General features: G+C 36.6%; 1 protein-coding gene and 1 non-coding gene across 2 annotated transcripts; one reads left to right on the top strand and one right to left on the bottom strand.

The window, feature by feature from the left end:
* Nucleotides 1-1,943: 1,943 nt before the first annotated feature.
* Nucleotides 1,944-8,158, top strand: LOC131969044 (zinc finger protein 184-like). The gene is made up of 3 exons (XM_059330164.1): nucleotides 1,944-2,257; nucleotides 2,566-2,693; nucleotides 6,825-8,158. Exons 1-3 carry the CDS (start codon nucleotides 2,241-2,243, stop codon nucleotides 7,943-7,945), a joined length of 1,266 nt encoding a protein of 421 aa, XP_059186147.1. The 5' UTR covers nucleotides 1,944-2,240; the 3' UTR covers nucleotides 7,946-8,158.
* A 5,675-nt stretch (nucleotides 8,159-13,833) lies between these two features.
* On the bottom strand, nucleotides 13,834-14,021 carry LOC131969212 (U2 spliceosomal RNA). Its single transcript, XR_009394096.1, has one exon. It is a non-coding gene; the product is annotated as a U2 spliceosomal RNA (small nuclear RNA).
* Nucleotides 14,022-21,176: the final 7,155 nt, after the last annotated feature.

A 21,176-nucleotide genomic window follows, 5' to 3' on the forward strand; every position in this document is an offset into this window, starting at 1 on the left:
TGGAGGACCTGAGCTGACCAACAATATCACCAAGTTCTATCAGATTTAAACAGTTAAAATGAGGCATGACACAGGTGGAGTTTCTGGAGAAAGGGAGGGCAAGTTCAGTTGTAGGTTTTAGGGCAGTAATGTTTTGTCTAATAGTAATGATTTTGTTATTAAAGAAAGAAGCAAATTGATCACATTTTACTGAGGACAATATTTCTGAAGGAATAGTGGGTGGTGGGTTAACAAGTCTGTCAAAAGTGGAGAAAAGCACTTTACTATTATTAATATTTTCATTGATGACTTTAGAAAAGAATGATTGTCTGGCTTGTTTAATTGCTTTGTTGTATTCATTCAATCCTTATAGATGTCATTGTGAACGTGAAGTCTTGTTTTTCTCCAGTGTCGCTCTGCCTGACGACACTTTCTCTTTAACTGTCTGATGTCCACTCCATTTCTCCAGGGAGCTTTTTGTTTTTTTACATATTTAGATTTAAGCGGTGCAATTTTGTTGAATACATTCTGTATTTTTGAGTTGAAGTTGTCCACAAGATCCCCAGTTGAAGATGTCATGGACAACGACAACTCATTTATAGTTTTTTGAAAGCTTTCAATTGTATTGTCATTAATTATGCGTCTTTTGAGTAATTGACATCAAAGTAAATGCAACAGTGATCGGAAAAAGCTATATCTACAACAAGAGGTGTTGTAATGTTGAGTCCTTTTGAGATGACAAGATCCAGAGTATGTCCTTTTTTGTGGGTAGGTCCACGGACATGTTGGGAGAGGTCGAATGCCTCCAGCAGACTAACAAAGTTTATGGCATCTGGGTCAGTTTCATTGTCAATGTGAATATTAAAGTCACCAGATATAATAAGACAGTCATAATCAATGGAAACCTTAGATAATAGCTGGGAGAATTCTTCCAGAAATCCACATTTGGATTTTGGTGGACGGTAAACAGTTATTATTAAGACTGTAGTTTTGCAATGCACTGACAAGGCAAGGTATTCAAATGATATGTAATCACCAAGGTGGACTTCCTTGCAGACATAAATGTCAGAGAAGACAGCAGCAATTCCACCACCTCTCCCATCAGTTCTAGTGGTATGGAGGTGCAGTCTCAATGAGTGTAGTGGCTCCGTTTTTATCCAACCAGGTTTCAGTTAGTAGAGTGAAATCTAGACTGTGGGTACTAATGAGTTCATTTATTAAAAATGATTTATTTGTAAGTGACCTGACATTTAAAAGAGCCATTTTTATTATTTGAGGTGCGTTGCTGTGTGAGGGGCTGACAACTGGAGGGATATGGATTAGATTACTGTGATTCGCTGAGCTGGTGTGATCAGAAGTGCATTTCTTAGGCCTAAGGTTTATGATAACAGGGATAGATGAGACTGTCACTGGACCGCTAGGCCTATAGTGTTTTGAGTGTGGAATCACTGACCGTCAACCAGAGTAAGCCATGCAGGAGCGCAGAGTGAGATCAATGTTCAGGGATGATAGGAGGCGAGATCCGATGAGATTTGGGTGCAGACGGTCATTTTTGAAGAGGTCAGTTCTTTTGAGAAAAGAGGTGAAGTTGTCTACATATGGGATGTCTCGGCTTTGACAGTATCCTTTAAGCCAGATGTGGAGTTGTCTGAGTCGGCTAAATTTTACATCACCAAAACAGGGGGGAGCAAAGGGGCCAGAAACTACACACTGTTTGTTGGAGTCTAGGATGGTGCTTATGAGGGAGATGTAGTCGTCCTTAAGCTTCTCTGATTGCTGTAGTTTGAGGTCGCACGTACCAACGTGAGCAACCACAGTGGAGAATGACGGACGTTGAGAGAGTAGCTGCGGGATGACGTCATTGATGTCCTGGACGAGCGCACCTGGGTGGCAGGAAGTGCTGAATCTGCTAATCTCCACATGTCGGACCATGGAAGTTCCAACAACAAGAACAGAGGAGCGATCGTCAGGAATATCCTCAGCAGCCTGTTGCTTCCCAGACCCACCGACAGGGAGAAGAAGCGGCGGTCTGGAGTGGCGCGCACACGCTGACTGAGGCCCCCTCTCGGAGCGGTAGCCGAGCGATTTCCTCAAGGTGGAGCGGGCGTTTGTGGAAGTGGAGGCGCTGTGCTCCACGGGGAGCCGAGCTACCCGCGCCGGACCAGAGAGGGACAAGCTCAGACGTCGCGTGGCAGAGGGCTGCTGAAACTCAACCTGGGACACGGGTCTCGTTGCCAGGTTTTCGAGACACACGCTGCGGCATGGAGCCGCGTAACAGGTGTGGAGCCGGAGGAGAGAGTCGGGGCTCCTCTGCAGGGGGAGTGGAGTCATCTTGAAGCCATAGACTGTATATATATATATATATAGTGTAATATAAAGCCAACAAAGGCTCAAGCGCAGCTAAACAAATTGTTTGAATACAGGCAAGGCATCACTGTCTGCTCAAGTTAGCTTGATAACTGAAAATGGAATGATTTGAGTTGTAACCTAGCAACAGCAGTAGTTCATAGTTTTTTAAAACTAAACTGTTTTTCACTCAGTTGTACTGCTGAACAAACCACTTTTTATTTCTGTCATTGAGCTTAGCTTCATGTCACACGTGGAAATGCTGAGACTGTTGATCAAACAGCGACTGGATGCAGCCGCTGATCAGATACTGGAGCTGTTTGACGGAATAACAGCACAATATGAGAAGGAACTATTACACAGATCAGGTTTGTACATGAATGTAATTCTCACTCATTATGACAAGTTTATTGGTTTTTTACATCTTAGTCACATTTTCAGCTCATTCATAGTCGTTAAAAGACCGTTTACAGTTTTAGCCAAAATGTTAGAAAAGATTGATTGTAGTGGGGTACCTTTTCATTCTTTGTTTTCGAGCTTTCGATTTTCTTTTGGTGACATTTTTATGGTAAATGGTGTCAATTCACATCTAACTATCCTAGCCCTTTGATGCACAACATATTGACACTCCTTCTAATGCACAACATGGGTCAAAAATGACCCACATTTGTTCCCCATGTTATTTAATGCTTGCTGTGTGTTTCTGTGCTTGATATCTTTTGATATCTTCTTATTTTATAATTGAATATTCCAAGTATTCTTTAAATATCTTGTTTTTGATAACAACAGATCATTATTTCCATTTTGAAGAAAAAAAGTTCTTGTATTTTTACATAGCTAACTACTTGGCTAAGAAGTTAGCTAAGTAATTAATTTATTTAAAAATAATAAAGAAAAACATAAAAATTAGGATGTATGATGATCAAAAACAAACAAAATTTTGTTTTTTATGGACTCTGGCACCTGTTTTACACTCAGAATACATGTCTTAATCATTGACAAAGTGAAATGTGCACCTAAAAAATGGTTGAATTTCAATGTTAAATAATATGAGTCTTTGGTAGTAATAAGTTTTAATATTGACCAGAAATAGAGCATAAGATAAAACTGAAAAAAACCCAGCATTTTCTTTAAAGTTGTAAAATATAACTTATTACATTTACTACTACTGTACAGAAAAACAATTTTGAGGACCTTGTACTTGAGTATTTTAGTAATTCTCTGCTTCATTATACACATACTGAATGTCAGAAGGAAATACTTTTTACTGCACTAAATGCATTTGACAGCTTGAGTTACTGTATAGATTTGGATTACTAAAAAAAAAGATATAATCAGTTAATAAAGGATGATGTATTAATAAAGATTACATTACCCAGTAGTATATAAAGCAGGCAAGTTAAGATGAGATCACCTTTACCAGCTGCAACATTAAATTGGTGAAAGCATGAATGAATCAATAATTCCAATACAATAATGCATATTATTCTGAAATGGGTCATTACTGCAGAATGAGTAGCCTAGTTCAATATTTTGTAATAACTCTGTGGTCCAACAGGACCACATTAAAACAGGAGCTAAATTACATGTATGATAACGTTAGCACCATAGACTGTATAAAGGTTAGCACGAAGCTACCACATAGTTGAGTTGAGGAACATAACAGTGTTGGAGCTTTGCTTAGCTTAGCTTAGCCTGCTACCTGCAGCAGGGTTGTTACCTAGCAACAGCAGCATGAAGTGGCTGTGTGATTGAGGCCAACCTGTTTTAGACAAAGTTCTTACTGCACAACACAAAAGGGTGTCTAAAAACAAGATAAAAACACTAAATCTAAGGGAAATGATCCTGCTGCAGGACAGATAATTTCAATTTCAGAAATAAGCATGTTGTACACTTAAAATAAGAAATTAGCTCTTAAAACAAGATAAATTAAAGCTATATATATATATATATATATATATATATATATATATATATATATATATAGCTTTAATTTATCTTGTTTTAAGAGTTAATTTCTTATTTTAAGCGTTCAACATGCTTATTTCTAGATTTAACAATCGTAATTTAAGAAATCTTGTCAAGGTAAATTGTCCATGCATTGTCCATGCATTGTCCAATTGTCCATGCAGCAAGATCATTTCCCTCAGATTTAGTGTTTTTATCTTGTTATTAGACACACCTTTTTTTGCAGCGTGCAAAGTAACTTTAAATCCTCTGAAAACTGAAAAAGTCCCCCTCCACTAAAAAAAGTGTGGAAATGTTTATGTCCTGCAAATAACAGATCTTGACTATACTGACTTCTCTCTGTGCTTAGTTGGTCACTAGAGAGGTGTTTTCACATTTCTCCTCTAAAGGAGCTGATGTCATAGCTGTAAAATAAAAACTAAATACTGCACCACCACTCAGCCTCAAAGTTTTCTCCAGTGGCCACTTGTGGTAGAGAATCTTTGCATTCACGTGACTTCTGATGGTGTCTGTTGTTGTCGCCGATATATTGGGTACCAAATGTAGCCAGGCTCATATTCACAACTAATGCTAGCGCTCTTTATCACCAGTGTCACTCATTTCAAGAACAGAAAAGGTAGAGCAAATATCAGTCATTTGATTTGATCCCTATGTAATTTCTCCTGAGCTTTTCTGGCCACTGACATTGTCGGCTATATTGCCTGACTTTTCCTTTCACAACATCTCTATTTATCGGACGCTGGCGCTGTTTATTAGATTGGATTAGATTAGATTAGATTAAATGTATTTGTCATTGCACAGGAATACAAAGAAATTCACATAAAACATAATAAATAGTCAATAAAAAATACATTCTCATCACTCAGTACATTCATGTCATGTCATGTAATATACTATACCATCAACTCAGTGCTATTGTATGCATAAAACAGTGGTGCAAAATATATGAAGTGCAGAGCATTGCATTAGGTGTGGATATCCCTGGTTAGTGCTGTCAGACCAGTGGGTTTGTTTTCAGGTCTGAGTTGAGTATGATGATAGCTTTGGGATAGAAACTGTTCATGAATCTTGTGGTGCGTGGTCTGATGGACCTGTAACGTTTCCCTGAGGGCAGCAGTTCAAACAGATAATTGTCAGGGTGGAATGAGTCTTTCAGAAAGTTTTGTGTCTTCTGCAAGCATCAGGAGTTGGAGTTGGTGTCCATGGTAGGTAGCTGTTGGTTAATGATGTTTGGGGCGGTTTTGATAGTCCTCTGCTGTGACTTCCTGTCTGCAGCAGAACCATGGATGGTGGTGATGTCTTAGGCATCAGAGACCCGTGCAGAGACCGATGGGTTATCAGGAGGAAATGACAGATAGAGCTGAGTGTCATCTGCATAGCAGTTATAGGAAAAGCCATGTGAGCGGATAACCTGACCCAGAGAGGTGATGTAGATAGCGAATAGCAGGGGTCCCAGCACTGAGCACTGGGGGACCCCTGTGGTGAGGCAATGGGAAGTTGACAACTGTCCATGCCAGGATACACTGAATGAGAGTTCTTTCAGGTAGGAATCAAACCAGGAAAGAGCCGAGCCAGAGGTGCCCATTTCAGAGAGAGTAGAGAGGAGGATGATGGTTAACTGTGTCAAAGGCAGCTGACAAGTCAAGAAGAATAAAAACTGAGGACTTTGCTGCTGCTCTTGCTTCTTTTAAGGCTTCTGTCAGACAACAGAGCAGTTTCAGTCGAGTGGCCACTTTTGAAACCAGATTGATTTGGATCAAGAAGATTTTTCTGTAGGAGGAATTCTGAGAGTTGCTTAGCGACCGCCAATTCAATAGTTTTGGATAAGAATGGAAGAAATGAGACAAGGCGATAGTTCTCGACTTTAGCAAGGTTGAGACAGGATTTCTTGAGTAACAAACTCAACACAAACATTTGACTTGTCACCCTGCAGCCCAAAAAGCATTTTTGCCCCTCATTAAAACTATTGACAGGAAGCCATCAAACTGCAAACAGGGTTGAATATGACTCTTTCTACTATTCATTTTGATCCATGAAGGTTTCATATTTGTTAAACTTTCCTCAGGCGGAGAAAAGCTATTTAAAAAACTATGACATCTTGACAAAGTAAAGTGTATTGGCGTGGGAACTAGTAGGAGAAACACAACTGTGCATATGCAGTGTATCACAGAATGCTGAAGTACACACGGAAGTCATAAAACGTTATTAACTTATAGGCATATGCACTAAAAAAAGAGTATCATTACATGATTTAAAATGTGTCTGGAGGACTTTAAGTGTTACATATTTATTTGTAAGATAATACAATTATGCCTAAATAACTATACTAAAATCTAAAGTTTAAAAATAAAAATTCAGTTGTTACATATTAAGAGTTTAAAACTAAAAACTTTCTAGTTTCCTTGGAAGTGTGTGCAATCTATGTTCTGTAGTATGTTAGATGAAACGAACACTGCTGGGGATCATCAGGTATCAAAGATAGCAAAGATATCAGTGTGAAGTCACAGTTGTCCATAATGTGCTCCCTGCAGATGTACAGCAGCCTTTGGTGATTAAAGAAGAGGCCCCCCCTGACTGGAGCCCCAGCCTGGACCAAGAGGAACCAGAGCCCCTGCACATAAAAGAGGAACAGGATGAGCTCGAGACCCATCAGCTCAATGTGTCGGAGGAGATGGAAATCACCAAGTTCACTGCTGGTCCTGTGAAGAGTGAAGACAGCAAAGAGAAACCTCAGTCTTCACAGCTTCATCAGAGCTTAACTGAAGACAATAGAGATGCAGAGACTCAAGCCAGCAGCTTTGCTACGCTGATAAAAACAGAGACTGATGTAAAGGACCAAAGACAATCAGAACCAGTCAGGAACCTAGATCCAGATAGTCAGTCACAATCGAATGCTGATGAAAAGGCTTCAGACTCCTCTGGGACTAAAGTCGGTAATGCTGAGTTGCAGGAAGCTTTGTCAGATTCTAGAGCTGTAGGTACAGAAAGTGAAAATAGTTGTGAGGGGACCAGGGCACCTGAGTCTGCTGTACTTTCTCTGAAATATAAGGAAGCCCCTGTCAGCAAAGAGGGATACAAGGCTTACAAAAAGTACTTCAGCTTCTTTAAATGTAGTAAACAATTTTACCTTCAGAGGTTTCTTCAGGGAAAAAGATCCTCCAGCTGTTTGGTAAGAAAGATATATTTTAGTACGAAGCAAAAGGTATATTCACAGAAGAGAGTCCACACAGGAGAGAAACCATTTGGTTGTGATATATGTGGCAAAAGGTTTACAGTGAAGGGAAATCTGAAGAAACACAACGGAGTCCATACAGGAGAGAAACCATTTGGTTGTGATATTTGTGGCAAAAGATTTAATCAGGCTGGACATCTGGAGAAACACAACACAGTCCACACAGGAGAGAAACCATTTGGTTGTGATATTTGTGGAAAAAGATTTACAGGGACTGGACATCTGAAGAGACACAACAGAATCCATACAGGAGAGAAACCATTTGGTTGTGATATTTGTGGCAAAAGATTTAATCAGTCTGGAAATCTGAAGAGACACAAGACAGTCCATACAGGAGAGAAATCATTTGGTTGTGATATTTGTGGCAAAAGATTAACATTGAAGGTCACTCTGAAGACACACATTCATGAATTGAAATAAACTTTTCTGTTCAGTTTTGTTTGTGAAATATTAATTAACTTAGTGTCTCGATGAGAAGAGCAGAATTTTGTATTATTTTTGGCTTTCTCTTCTGTTTTTTTTAAGTATGTAAAATGTCCAAATATTCCCTTTCTACATTGTTGGTAATTGAGAAGGGATAGTTTACCAAACATCTGTTACATTTTCATTAAAATCTGAACAAAAAAACTGTAATTTTATCTCAATGAGTTTGTGATTCTTTCTTTGTGTATCACTTACACTTTTTTTTTTCTTCTTTTAAAAACTTTTTTCTTATTTTTAGAGTATGCATAATTTCTTGGAAATTAAGTGATACTTAACTGTCCTGACACCATCACATTTTCACACCTGCATCACTCAAGAAATGCTGTAAGAAAAATATAAAGGAGGACCATCTTGTAGTGCTTCTTTGAGCATGCAGTGCTGTCCTGTGTTTTGGTGAGTGACCCTGTTAACTGGTGACTCACCTGAATGTGTCGTGGTTGCTAGTAAAGGCAGCTGTCGGCCTAGTACAGCATAAAAAAACTGTGGTCCAAGAAGAAGGCGTGCATTCAAAATACTATAATACTCAAAAGTTTTAGCATAAAAATAAACAAAGCACCAAAAGTAATAGTGGTCATTGTGGTTTATAGGTCATTTAAGAACAATATGTGTTATTGTATTATGGTTATTGATATATGCATGTGTTTATCACTTCAGTGTAGCAGGTGGTAAAGGAGGAGCTCATTTTATTAACTTTATATACTGCTGGGTACTTTAATCCCTGTAATACATCAGCATTCATTGGTTGTTGTACTTTGTACAATCAATCTGAACCTGCAAAGAACGGCCAAAATAAATGTATTAAATAACTGTAGTGAAGTAAAGGGTCTACCATTGGGAGTTGAAGTATAATAGGCCTATGTAGAATAGCATAAAATGGAAATAATTGAGTACACCAAAATGTAAGAACTTTATGGGTGCGAGGAGGATACACACAAGCATCCTTGGAATTTGAGCCAAAAGACGGACTTTGTCCTCTGGAGGATCCTGGACATCGGGACAGTCCCTCGGTGGATGTCAATGACGTAGTATCCTTCAAATTCAGCCGTTGGAGGTTCCTTCAATGAGTTTGGGATACAGCAATGTGGCATGTTGGTTTTCTCTTTATGGTAGGGGTGGGCGATATGCCCCTAAAAGATTATCACTATATTTCAGGGTGTTTTTGCAATAACGATATTCTTGATGATATTACAAAATACTGAAAATAATAAGTAAGCAGTAATATGCAGCCCACTGCTCCTTGAATGGTGTATTCACTTGTGTGTAAAAAAGGATGGGTTAAATGCAGAGATTGAATTTCCCCATTGTGGGATTAATAAAAGTAATTGAACCTTAAGTGCAAATCTCAACAGTTGCCAAATACAAAAAAATACTTGACTCTTGAGTATTAGCAAAATAATAAAAAATAACCATCTAAAAAAACAACCATCTCCTCCTTTTTGTTTAATAAAAGCCCACATTTGGTGCCTCTAACACATTCTAATGCCACTATTTCATCATATACACTGATCTTATCATTTCATATTTTAAAAAAATATTGTAAAGGAGAACTAGAAAATTTCCTCTGGGGAAATTTTGAAAGGGCCACGGGGGCTACTGCCGGTGTTTGTACACTATGATGAGATTCTTCAGGGATTTCAAACAATTAATACTAGTAATGTTATGATACTATATTATATACAACACACTCGAAACACACCAAAAACACAATAAAAATACAAAAAACACACAAAAAACAAAGGAATTATAAAAACAGCAACACAAAATATTACATTATAAATGCTACATGCACAAAGCTAAATTAGAAAAATATCTGCAAAAAAAGTAAGATCATGTTATTACACTTCAATGTATTTTTTTTTTACATTTGCTAAAAAAGGGTTAATGCATTAAATTGGACATGGAAACTTCTGGAAAAGCCAAAACTTTAGAGAAAAGCTGACAGCAGGGCTCCATGCTGCTTCGTTTTTACATTGTGATGTCATGAAGAAGTCGTGCTCCTGCGATTTCGCGGACTCCAGAGGGTTAAGCTATGATTAAAAGGTGTTCTGAGACAGCATGTTACACTGACTCCAGCCACTAGAGGTCAGGACTGCACACTTTTAAGGTGATGATAATGTAAGAACGTTCTGCAGTTCTGTGTGATGTTCAAACCAAGCTTTTATATCTCCTGAGGCTGAAACTAGTGAAGCACATTTTGCTGTCTTGTTCCTGGAAGTCTTTCACAGGTATAAAGTCTGGAAAAATATAGAAAAGTTAATGCAATTAAGAAAATAACAAAAATATGAACAATGAGCCTAATTGATCTGGCTGGAGCAATGTCAAAGGGCTAGAGGGCTTTGACCCTCCTATAGTACTAACAGTATTAGTCAACACAGGTACCTGATATTAGTAGTGGAATGTAACTAAGTACATTTTCTCATACTCTACTTAAGAACAATTTGGAGGTACTGGTACTGTACTTGAGTATTTCTTTTTTATGTAACTTTATACTTCTCACTTCCGCTACTAATGAAGTTGAGTTGGTGTATCCCTAATCATAATCTCAAAAATATTTGAGCAGAAAGTGGGTCAAAAAGAACACCGTACTTCAGCTGTGTTACAACTGAACTGGGATGTTGGAATTTACTGGTCTGAAATTTCTGCTGAATACACCCCTTAAGTCCAATTTCACCATCTCTGACTTCCAAATCCAAGATTGTTGCACCGCATACCAGCAGTAGTAGAAGCTGTAGTAATGTACTGTTGAGTAGAACTTCTGTCATATACTGATCACATCACCAGGTCAGTTTACATCCAACCACAGGAAGTATATTTTATGATATAATATACTGCTTTTTTTTTTTTTTTTTACTGTATTATACTTATGCTTGTATTATAATATTATCATACTTATCATACTAGCACCTAGCGCATAATAGCACCTTTTATACTGTTGCATATTTGCTCTACAGCATACCTATATATATATATATATATATTTTATTTTTTATTTTTTTATTTTTTTCCAACATTAATTAGTTGCTTACTAGCATGCAAATTAGTATGATCAAGATGTCACTTTAGTATGGGGAACATATTCTAAGTAACAAAGATTTTATTTAGAGTTGGACTCTATTAACACTAGTAGTTTTGTGTTTTGTTATGTAAGAACAGACCATATCCATTGAGTGTTATTAATAGTTATTAATTAATAACTATTCTTGTGGTACTACCACTATATAAAGTCCATATTATAAAGCATATAGATTGTAACTCATACACAACAACTTCCTTACTTACTATAAATAAGCAATAATTCTGAGGTTATTAAGAAAAAACTCTTAGTTAATGGTTTACTGGTTGTATAATCAGGCCATGCAGAATAAGGCATTAATAACTACTTAATAATGACTAATTAAGAGCCAATATGTTTCTAATGTAACACTACTAATGTTTCAGATATGGCGCATTATGGTATGATATGGTATGGTATGGTATATATAGTTCACACTACCACATACAACAACCTTTTTAACTGCAGGATAAAGTTGTAATGTGTCATATCTGAAATACAAAATATTCTCAGGGGGAAAAAAAACCCCAAGAAAACAACAAAACTACAAAACCCTAGGTGCAATATTAATTAATGGCAAATACAAGACTTGTAAGTAATTTATTTATCATAGGTGTATATAATGAATGTTTATTGTGTTTGTCTTATTTTTATTCTTATTCTGTTTTTATATTTTTGTAAACTCCCCTGTCTGTATCTTGAGCTGCTGTGACGACTAAGGTTCCCACTGCGGAATAAATGAAGTCTTATCTTATTTGTCCCATTAAATATTTGTACACTCAGTACTGAATACAAAGCATGAATTCAGACTTTTTATGAATCTGCATCATGTTGCACTTTTGTTGGCATACTTTTCTAATCCATTTATTACAATTAAATCACAACCAAATCTGTTTATTTGGGTACATGCCCTGAACTGACAGTCATCCAGAAGCAGTTCCTGGAAAAGGTGAAATTCACTGAGCTGTGTGAACCCCTACATAATATTATTAATCCAGACATGACAGCATTGGATTTTCAGATGTATCTGAGACTTCCACAACAGGTACAAAGCAGCAATAGCCACAGACCCCAGTATGCTGAACTCATTGAACAGCTGCCTCCATGACGTAACAACTGGATGTCACAGAATTTCCTTCAACTGAATACAAACAAAACAGAGATCCATGTTATTGGTTCCCAGCAGGCAGCAATCTCCGTGTTTGAGCATGGAGGCCAACCAGGAAGTGCCTTAAACCTGCAATCCACCAAAAATTCCAGCAGGGGGCGCTAAGTTTGGCTGCAAAATAAATCTGCCAATTCATTTCAGTGCAAAATTTGAATACTTCTCACTTGATTTATTACCTGAGAATTTTTTTTCAGGATAACACTATCGCTAGTTAAAAATGATCTTCAAGACAATTTGATGTTAATAATTCTAATAATGGCCCCATTTAGAAGAAAATAGAAGTTAAAGAATCGTATGATTTGGGCCGTTTCTAGCTTTGATTGACAGGTCACTAACAAGGTGAGCCATCATCAGGAGAGAAGCAGAACAATGTGTATCCACGACAACGAGTCAATAACGTTATATAGATATAAAAGAGGACATTTACCGATTTGGTCTCATAACTTTGACCCTTTCACCGTATCTTCACTTAATGACAGTTTATTTGAACGTTTTGTTCAGTAAAAATGTCTTGTTCAGTGTTTGGTTGGACTAACAGACACTCCAAGGAGTCGCTGCTCAGTTTTCTGATGTCAGTAACATACATTTTGTTTTCGTTTTTTGCTAGCCAAAACTAACATCCCAGTTAATGCTCCAGTTAATGCTAACATGAATTAGCAGCAGCTTCTCTCAGTCAGGTTGAGGTGTAGAGAGGCTGTAGTCAGTGATCAGATCCCTCTCACTCCTCCACAGTCCAGATATGGTCTGCTCCCCGTATCAGAAACAAGATGGTGATGCAAGATGGCGACGAGTGTAAGGATGAACTCGAGGCTTCCAACGGGCCACAAACCAATGGGTGACGTCAAGGTGACTACGGCCATTATTTATATACAGTCTATGGCTGTGTCCCAATGTCAAGGAAGGATGCTCAAACGGCTGGATTTGAAGGATGCCACGTCATCGACATCCGCCGAAGGACTGTCCCAATGTCCAGGATGCTCCGGAGGACAGAGTCCTTCTTTTGCCCAAATTCCGAGGATGCATGTGTGTATCCTCCGTGTGCTCCGAGTACCCATAAAGCATTGCGCACACCGGTCTACCGGGAGATTTAAAAATGGCGAGCGTAGAAACAGCGACGCCGGCGGCGCAATATGCATTAAAATAAGTATTTACAGTTTACACTGAATGTTGTCACATAACTTACAAAACGTGTGTTCAAAATCAAGCAAAAACATAAACATAAACAAATGCCAGAATATTAAGCTAAAGATAATAAACGTCACCTTGATACATTGCCGGTTAAGTTAATTAATGCCGTCTCAGTCGCTAAAGTTATTGTTAATTAATTTATGTGCGTCAGATGATGATTTGCTATGTGCAACTGTGCCATTCAGAAAGTTATACATTTCTTTATTGTGTTTACAGGGACCGAAAGTCCGCTATTATCTTTTATTGTTATTTATAAATAACTGTTATTGTACTGTACTGTAAAATAAAAAATAAAAAATCACAGAACACATTTCCATGATGAATTATGCGCCGCTGCTTTTATGAAACTAAGTAGCGGCCAAATTCAGCCAGGATCAGTTAAATATTCAGGTTTAATCCACTTTATGGCTTTTACTTGATAAATCGTGGAGATTCAACCTTAAAGCATCTTCTTCTATTTCCACTAATATGTGTCAGAGTGCTGATGCCAAAGACACATTCATGTCGTGAACTGATTTTGAAATTGTGGCGCTGAATTTATTTATTTTTTATTAAAGTGATAAGAACAGATAATACACTTGATCTTAGCCAAAGGGCCGAGAGCGTCGCTGAATTTAAGCAGGACGTCCAATTACGCAATGACGCACAGCTGCACACTCCGAAGGCTGTCCCATTTGTGCGTTACACCAGTGAAAGGAAGGACTCTTGCCTCGCCTCCGGAGGACCCAACTCCGAAGGAAGGATCCTACCAAGGAAGGATCCTTGACATTGGGACACAGCTAATGGTTCCCAGCAGATGGCAAAACAAATACTGCCATCTGCTGGTTTCTTAATTGACAATATTACTCATGTCACAAAGAATCTTGGAGTCTGTTTTGATGATAAGTTATGTTTTGAACAACACACCACAAAGCTTGTGCAATCCTGTTTTTATAACCTTGGAAATATTTCTAAAATACCATCTATGCTAACTTTTAAAGACACAGAGACCATTTTACATGCTTTTATCTCATCACGCTTATCCAAGCTTATCCGAGCGTGATGAGATAAAAGCTGCAACAGCCTTTTTACCTGCCTGAATCAAATCCATTCATAGACATAGAATTTACCTCTAAAGTTCTGGCTGTAAACTCCATGAGGCCAGTTTCAGTTTGATGATGATATACCAAATAAAACTGGAGACAAGCTCAAATATATTTAGTATAAAATGATAGAAATGGATGTAACCCTCTTATATGTTATATTTGTAACCTTTGTTCACATTTGCAACATTTCAAATTCTTTATTGAGCATGATAGTGTTGTGAAAGTAAAAAAAAGATTCAAAATCACATTTTATGTTGGACTAAAGGACTAAAAAAGACACAAAATGACTAAAAAAAGGACACAAAATGACCAAAAAAAAGACACATAAAGACCAAAAAAGAAACAAATGAGGAGACAAAATGACCAAAAAACACAGAAGACACAAAATGACTAAAAAAAAGACAAAAAGTGACTAAAAAAAGATACAAAATGACCAAAAAAAGACACAAAATGACCAAAAAAAGACAATGGACAATGGACAAAATACACCCTACACACCAGTCCTTAGTTTGAGATCCTCGGGCAGAGGTCTCCTGACTGTTCCAGGGACCTGGCTGAAAACTAAGGGGGACAGAGCGTTGGCAGTCAGGGCCCCGAGGCTCTGGAACAACCTGTCCGAGGAAATCAGGTCGGCTGGGTCAGTGATCTCTTTTAAATCTCTTCTTAAAACATACTTTTATCAGAGAGCCTTTCCTGATTTTACCTGAACTTTATCTTCCTTGAACTTTTAATTACACAGAACTATGTAATTCTCTAACATTATTTTTATCTCTTGTTTCATGTCTGTTTTTAACTTGTCTTTGTAAAGCACTTTGTAACATGTGTTCTGAAAAGTGCTCTATGAATAAAAATTATTATTATGAATATACACAAATGTGGTCCTGTGGTCAAATGTCACCTCGTGCCCTATACGGCAGGAACAAACCATTAGACCGTGTAGAAACTGCAAGTATATTTTCTGATTGACCACCAAGTGGCAGTATATTACAACTGTTACACTTTCAACCAGCCCTCAGTATGCGGTAGTATAATTCACTGTATAAATGTATCTGGTGTGAACATAGAGCGAACATACAGCTGAACTCATTGTTATCATGTTTGGATAAAATAAAAACTGAATTTATGCAATTCAGATGTGAATTTTGCAAGTATACAGAATTGTTGCTGACTTTCAAAATATAAAAGACCATATCATTTAGACTTATTTCAGCTTGCCTTTAACCCTTAATAGGGCACTCATTGAAATACTTGCAAATTCCAAATTTGAAACCTAGAGAATATTGGTGGATAGAATGTGCAAAAAAAAACATACGGACCCAGGGGAGGGGGGTAATATTTTGAGAAATAAATTTATGAGATTAAAGTGGCAAATCTACAAGAAAAACTGTGCAGATTTATGAGATTTAAAGTAGTGAATCTGTGAGAAAAAAGTTGCTTTTTTTCCAACTTTTTTCTCGTAAATGTGTTATTTCTTTCTTGTAGATTTGCCACTTTAATCTAGTAAATATGCAACTTCTTTCTCGAAATATCTTTATTTTTCATTTTGGATATCCGCTGAAGTTACCAAACACGGTCCCGATGAAGGGTTAATTGATAACTAATTTGGCAGGTGTCATGGGCACAGCTGAGACCAGGAGGTGTTTAAGGGAGGCTTAACTTCTGCTGAAGCTAAAAAAACAAAAAAAAAACTGCCGAATATGTCTCTTTATACAAATGAAGTTAATGGCAGCCAAATCAGAGCATAGTATCATTCCTCACAGGATTCTGACATTCAGCCAAAGAACATTCAGATTATGTAGCAGGTACTGTGATGAAGTCAAAGACCAGAGTATGATCGTTTGTACACTGATGGTAATGGTACATGTCACACTTTTCTGAGCATGTTTGTATTGACAGTGATAGAACAAGTACTTCATAGTAAAACCTGTTAATACAACAAAGTTAAAGTCCTGCACTCAAATCTTTAGTTAAAGTGAAGGTTCATTATCAGCACAGTGTACCTGGATTTAGTTCAACTCTGATCAAGATGGGACCTTCAGTTCAAATATATTGCTGGACTGTTTAAGGGGTTTATAATAATAATAATAATAATAATATTAATAATAATAATAATAATAATAATAATAATAATAAAAACAATAATAATGACAATTATTATTATTATTATAAAAACTACACACACACACACACACACACACACACACACAGAAAAAAAACATAAAAAGTGTATAGCAAAAATGGGAAGAAGTTATATTAACAAGAAATGTTGGTATAAATGTTTTAACAATTTATATAAATATAATAATAATATACAATTAGGAACAGTATATTATACAATTAAGACAGATTATATATATATATATATATATATATATATATATATATATATATATATATGTATATATATATATATATATGTATATATATATATATGTATATATATATATATATATGTGTATATATATATATATATATATATATATATATATATATATATATATATATATATATATATATATATATATATATATATATATATATGAAATGTAACCAATAACATTTGTGTCAGGTAAATGTAGTAGTACTACAGCTGAGTTACATATTTCTTAAGTCTTTTTTGGGGGCTATTGTGTCTCATTTCAAGATGTTTCAAACCTGGATAGTAAAATAATTGAACATTTTTCATGTCAAAACCTGATAATAAACATGTGGCTGTCTGCCGCGATGCTTTTTCACATAAACCAGGGTGTATTTTACTGGTGTTTCTGACAGGGAGCAGCTGCGACTTAGGGTGTGTAACACAACTAGGTCATGGGTTTATTGTCCGGGATCCAAGAGATCCAAGGAAGTGCAGGGTAGAGTGTAAAGTTGTTTGTATGAGCAGTCCTTGAGAAAGCTGCGAGCAGTATGAGCACAGGTCCATTAAAACATTGTTCTTATCTGTTGTTGAGCTTTAAGAGAAACATATTCCTGCAACACTAAACTCATCAGAGACAATGTGTAAGTTTATAAAGGCAGTACTGTTCCTCTTTAGACAGTACAGTACTGTGACCGACAGTAACCTCTGGCCACAACTGTTGTTCGCTACTGTTATTACATTACAGCCTGTGGCCACATTTCATTTCTAAAAGGAAACCCCCCTTCTTCCCTCTGTCCTCCTGTTCCGGCCCACTTTCTCTGCAGACGCCTGCCTCAGCGACAGTTTACAAATCAAAACAACACGGGAGGAATCACATGAGCAGCTTTTTTTCTGACTGCATCATCCCAGATTAGTGACAGTATGAAAGAGCATAGCAGGAAAGGAGGCAACACAGATTTTTGCTTTGAAGCTAGTCCCAGTTTCCTCTTGGTGCTTCCTCCCAGCCAAAAACAACTGGAAAGCACCAACAGACAGAAATTCCAGTCTAATATGCGTGCAGATAGAGCTGCAGCTCCTCTCTGCTTCGGAGAGGATTGAACTAGGAGATATTGCAGCATGCTGCAGCAGACAGATCACTATTGGAAAGTGGTTACAGGACTGAAAGCTGCCTGCAGCAGTTTTTGATTTAGAGACTCGCTGGAGTGGCCTTGATGTGGTTATTATCCTGCCACCTACTCTGTGCTGTAATCCCTGCTGTAGTTCACCACTGCAGGAAATTCACATTGGTGAAATTTCAGTAAGACACACACAGGATGAATGAGTGGAGAGGAGGTGACTAGAGACTTTACCAAAGGAGAGCAGCTAGCCAGTATTTCAATCAATCAATCAGACTTTATTTGTATAGCATTTTTCATACAAGAGAGATGCAACACAAAGTGCTTTACATAAAAAAGGAGACAGTATTAATAAAAATAATAATAATAATAACAAATCATTGAAACAAGCAAACACCCTCTGCCCATCCCCAACCCTCCACCCCTGACCCTCCATCCACCATCCCATTAAAACAAAGCACATGGAGCAGTGAGGAAACACTGGAGGCAGCTTAGAAATGAATAAGATAACATTTTAAAAAATAAGAAAAAAAATAAAAGAAAATAATAACAATAAAAAGTTTAAAAAAGCTAGATAAAAAAGATAAAACTATTTAAAAAAAAATTATATATATAATCTGTCTTAATTGTATAATATACTGTTGCTAATTTTATATTACTATTATATATATATATATATATATATATATATATATATATATATATATATTCACATAAATGACAAAAAAAAACCTGATCCACCAAGAACAGCTCATTTATATGTATATTTTAGTTCTACTACACCCTTACATTTTGTGGTGGTTGCTCATATTATCACATTGATGATAATCAGGTTGTAACTTGCAGTCTAGCTAACTGTTCTGATAAACACTGTTCCTCTGATGACTTACTGACACGGGAACAACCAATCTATGAATATCTTTCCAACTTTACAGAACACAAAAAGTTGACTTTTTTCCTGTCATTCACAATGGAAAAAGAAGTTCCTCCTCTCATTTTTTTTCTCCTACCTGGCCCTAATCCTCTTCCGTACATTTGATCCATTCACTGTGAACTATTGTCTTGTAAATGAACAGTAAAATACTGGCAGCAGGGTTGCCAGCATTCTACTGTTAATTTTACAGTTCCTCTACTGTTATCTACTTTACAGTATGTTACTGTGATAAAACCACATACTGAATTACAGTACAATCCTATATCTCATTGGTTTGACAGTAAAATACTGGCAAGTGACTAATTGATTTGAACTACAAATCTGCCTTACTGCAAAAATAACTGCAAAAGAGCATGCTAAATGTTACTGCTGTAGCTATCCATTCACCACATGGCAAGTTAAGAGGACAATATGAGACTGATTAATCACTGTTTAACTAAAATTAAATAGCAAGCAAACATCTAACAAATAAAATATAGTTCAACTTACCCTGTGATTTGCAGAAATGAAGAAATACGGGATTAAAATGGATGTTCCAAGAAAGTAAAGACCAGAGTTGGCTTAATGACTCCAACGTGTTGTGGCATGTTTTCTCTAGAACATGGGTCTCAAACTGGCGGCCCGCGGGCCAATTGCGGCCCTCGTGGCGATATTTTGTGGCCCCCACCTTGATATGAAAGTTTAAAGTGAGTTTTATACGAATGGCACCTTACCATGTTGTGTGGAAGGTCCCTTTAATTACTTTTTTTGGAAATTTTGTGTCTTTGTTGGTAATTCTGTCTTTTTTTGGTTATTTTGTTCATTTTTTTAAAGTAATTTAGGGTTTTTTTTCTGTCATTTTGTGTCTTTTTTGGTAATTTTGTGTCCTTTTTTGGTAATTTTGTGTTTTAAAGAAAATAATTGTGTCTTTTTTTTGGTCATGTGTCTTTTTTTGTGGTCAGTTTGTTTCTTTTTTAAGTATTTTAGTTTTTTCTGTCATTTTGTGTCTTTTTTGGTAATTTTGTGTTTTAAAAAAATAATTTTGTGTCTTTTTTTTGTAATTTTGTGTCTTTTTTGGTCATTTTGTGTCCTTTTTGGTTGATTTTGTGTCTTTTTTTTTGTAATTTTGTGTCTTTTTTGAGACCCCTGCTCTAGAAGTACAGTAGCTTTCTGTATTTGCCTCTCAGCTGTTGATTCTAATATCACTCCCAGAATGCAAAGCTATTTTTGGTATATTACAGTATTTTATGGGAAACAGCAAACTACCTACAAATATTGCCCAGAATGCATTGTTTTCTACAGTATAATACCTTTTTAATGGAAAACAGTATGTTACTGTCACAATTTGGCTGTTTTCTCACAGCAATTTGTTACATAGTTGTTAAAGTAAAAATACTGTTGTGTGCAACTTAAAGTACAGTATGTAAGTAACTGCTCTTTCCACTAAGTCAAATAAGTGTTGACCAATCATTTACTGGTAGATATCTAATTAGCACCACACAAGAAAATCATTGTGTATAAATCCAGCTTTCTCTGCAACTTCCATTCTGTTCATTTTTCAGTAACTTAGCAACGCTTAAAAAAGCAAAGGATTCACATTTTCATTTCATTTTGCTTTTTATTTTTGCAAATAGGAAAATAGCATATCTGATATTCAAAAAAAAAAAAAAAATACAGCCTGTGTTCAACCAGATACACAGACGGGACTGAGAGAAACAGAGGAGAGAGACAGAGAGAATTGGATGATGATTAGGGAATACAGGTCTGGATGTAGGTCAGTAGAAGCAGCCTGGGGAGGCTCAGACACAAAGACAGCACTGGTTCAGACAGATAAACACGTCTGCCCGTCTGTCTGCTTTCAACGGGTTTCTACATTACTAAGCATGGTTGTTTTTAAATGAGTGAAATCTAATGTGTCCATAATGCTAAGAGACAGATAGGAGGATGATTATTGTGTAAATTCCTGTGCACCGCTACATGCAGAAGTGCTCTAGTTTTGAGTTTAGCCAAAAGCACCCATGTTGCTTAAGCAAAGTTAAGATTGCCAGTAGCCTATTCTGCCCTACAAAGTCTAACTGCAGTAACTACACAAAGGGTTAAACTGAGAAAAACTGCTTTAAAGTTTTTTAATGTTTTTTTTTTTTTAACTTGTCAGCCAAATTGGTTATATGTAGATAAGTTATATGGCACATATTTCTTCATGTATTGATTATGTGATTTTTATGCTAAAAAATGATAATTTATTTGACCTTTGACCCCCAAAAATGTAGTTACTGCACTCTGGTTTT

Source organism: Centropristis striata, chromosome 3 (assembly GCF_030273125.1).
Source record: "Centropristis striata isolate RG_2023a ecotype Rhode Island chromosome 3, C.striata_1.0, whole genome shotgun sequence".
Lineage (NCBI taxonomy): Eukaryota > Metazoa > Chordata > Actinopteri > Perciformes > Serranidae > Centropristis > Centropristis striata.